Genomic DNA, 2,352 nt, shown 5'->3' with positions numbered 1-2,352 from the left:
GGGTCTGAGACTCTTGGCAGGTAGGCGAGAACTTGCTCGACGTATTTCTGATTCGTCTGTCCACTGCCGTCTTGCTCGATGCGGAAGACCAAAAAACGCTCTGCCGAGATCAACGGCCACACAACACGCTCGACTACGAAGTCTTGAACCTTCGCCACTGCGGCCTTGTACTTCCTCGACCGCCTGGACTGTGCTGTCCACGCCAGCTTGCTGATCCATCCACAGTCAAGCAAGAAACCCCCATTGCAACTAGCTAGATGGAAACGCCGGCTCTCAAGTACTCCTTGTCACTCAACATCACATTGCGAAGATATGAAGACTCAACATGTATGCATATCGTCGAATAGTCTCCCGAGCGCTTCCCCTCAGAACGCCGCCTGAAGACCTTCGTATAGTTTATCATAAGCCGTGTAACCCCAAACCCCCCAAGACCCAAAGAATGCCATGCACGCCCTCGTGCTTTTGACGCAGGAACAAGACAAAAAGCGTACTGTTAACATACCCCGACGCCTCCCCGTGTTCCGTATCCATGCATATATGTTTCCACGAACAGAAAGAAAAAACGAAGCCCATCCGCTTGATCTGATGAGCCGCCATCCTGCGGATCGGATGACTAGTCCGACAAGGGCTTCCGGCCACAGACTGTCCGGAAAGGCAAGTAGGCATGATATCCCGTCGTCTTGATCGACTCCCTCACCCGCAGCAAGAAGACCTCGAGCCGCGGCCTCTCCCACGTCAAGGCCGCAAAAGGCCGGGCACTCAGCCCACCCAAGCCGGCGAGCAAGCTCTCTCTCAGCAAACCGCCGCAGAAGCGCAGGCTCTCGTCAGCAGGCCATGATCCGACAGGACACTTTCGCGAGTGCTCCGTCACGCCGGTGAAGCCGATGGCCCGCATCTCGTCAGCAATGGAGGTGATGCTGTAGAGGTCGACGCCTCGCGCAGACAGGCCGCTCGCGAGGTGATCAAACCATTCGCGGAGGGCATAATCGTTGCCTTCGGGGCACGTGTTGTCGTCGCAGCGGAGGTTGCATTCGAACTCTTGGACTTCAAAATAGCCGCCCGGTTTGAGGTGGCTAGCGGTTGTCAGCAAAGCGCTCTTCGTCTGGACAGGATGAGACACCCACTCGAGAACCCTCTTCAGAAGCTCCGGTCGGTTGTGGACCGAGTGCAGCGTGTGCCGGAGGTGGATGTAGTCAAAAGTGCGTCCGTCGAAGTCCCAGCCTTGCTCGTGTTCCATGTCGTCGACGTAGAAGCGCACATTGGGTGGCACCTCACTCGACTGGATCGGCGATAAGTCAATCCCCTCGAAAGAGAAGCCTGATATTTATCCTCCACTGAATCATGCGAAAAAAAAAAGAAAAGAATTGTATCAGCAAAAGATCAACGCGAGGGGAAGAGCACGTCGTGCCTAGGGGAACGTGGTGGATGGGAAATCAGGATCCCAACTCCCGTGGGGTGTACCTGCAGTTGGGAGGGGGGACACGGGAAGACGACAGGATACCACTCACGTTCTTCGCACCAAATGCCAATGCCGGTTCCTGATGAAATGTTAGCGATGCCACATCGGTGGCAAAGCCAAAGTGCCGGGGCGTTGGTTGGGTGGCGAATAGTCAAAGGGAGAGGGGATCCAACATACCGAGATCGAGCACCTCAGCCCCCCTTTCCAGCCATTGCTCAATGGGAGCGATGAAATGGCTTTCACCACACATCTCATAACTGAGCTGATGTGCCAGCTGATCACGTTCCTGCTCCGTCTCATCGTTGGGGAACGCGTAGATTCCCGGTCGATACCCGTGATAGCGCAGTCCGTTTTCGTACGAATGAGCTCTGGCACTGTCGGTCAGGCTGGCGGTGTCACCACGGTCGTCCATCATGGCGGGGTCGGCAACGGCAATGGACGGGGACGATTGTTTTTCTGGCGATGTAGACTCGGCCGGTGATGGCGGATCGACCCTGCGGCGCTTCACAGGAAACTCTGCATGAGACATGCTGGATCTGATGGGTATGGAATGAGAGGCGGAAGGTCGACTTCTCATCGTCGGCGATTGACTCTGTCGTGTGCTGGCGTTCGAGCTTGGTGGTGAATTCATTGTGAAATTGATCCGCACACGACGTACGACTGGCGCTCCGAATAGCTCTCAGACAGCCTCGACACGTCGATTCGGAGCTCAGCACAGATCAGCGGCGTACTGTGTCGACAAGGTGTTTGTAGAAGCTGAGAAACAAGACTTCGACTGGTGAGCCCCGTAAAGGGGTTCGCCGGGTGTTGGACGTTCAGAAATGGGGAAGACGTCGTTGAACACTGAAACACTACTAAAAAGACGGGACAAGGGGCGAGGCACGACTTTCGAG

The 2,352-nt window shown here is 55.7% G+C and overlaps 1 protein-coding gene across 1 annotated transcript; it reads right to left on the bottom strand.

Annotated features, from left to right (window-relative positions):
* Positions 1 to 613: 613 nt before the first annotated feature.
* VDBG_09252 (conserved hypothetical protein) lies at positions 614 to 1,988 on the bottom strand (the record flags this gene model as incomplete). The annotated part of the gene is made up of 3 exons (XM_003000711.1): positions 614 to 1,317; positions 1,509 to 1,538; positions 1,637 to 1,988. The coding sequence occupies 3 exons, from the start codon at positions 1,986 to 1,988 to the stop codon at positions 614 to 616; spliced, it is 1,086 nt and encodes a 361-aa protein (XP_003000757.1).
* Between the last annotated feature and the right edge of the window lie 364 nt (positions 1,989 to 2,352).

This window comes from Verticillium alfalfae, genomic scaffold (genome assembly GCF_000150825.1).
Source record: "Verticillium alfalfae VaMs.102 supercont1.14 genomic scaffold, whole genome shotgun sequence".
NCBI lineage: Eukaryota > Fungi > Ascomycota > Sordariomycetes > Glomerellales > Plectosphaerellaceae > Verticillium > Verticillium alfalfae.
Note: the sequence above shows the minus strand (reverse complement) of the source record. Positions and strands in the feature narration are given on the sequence as shown.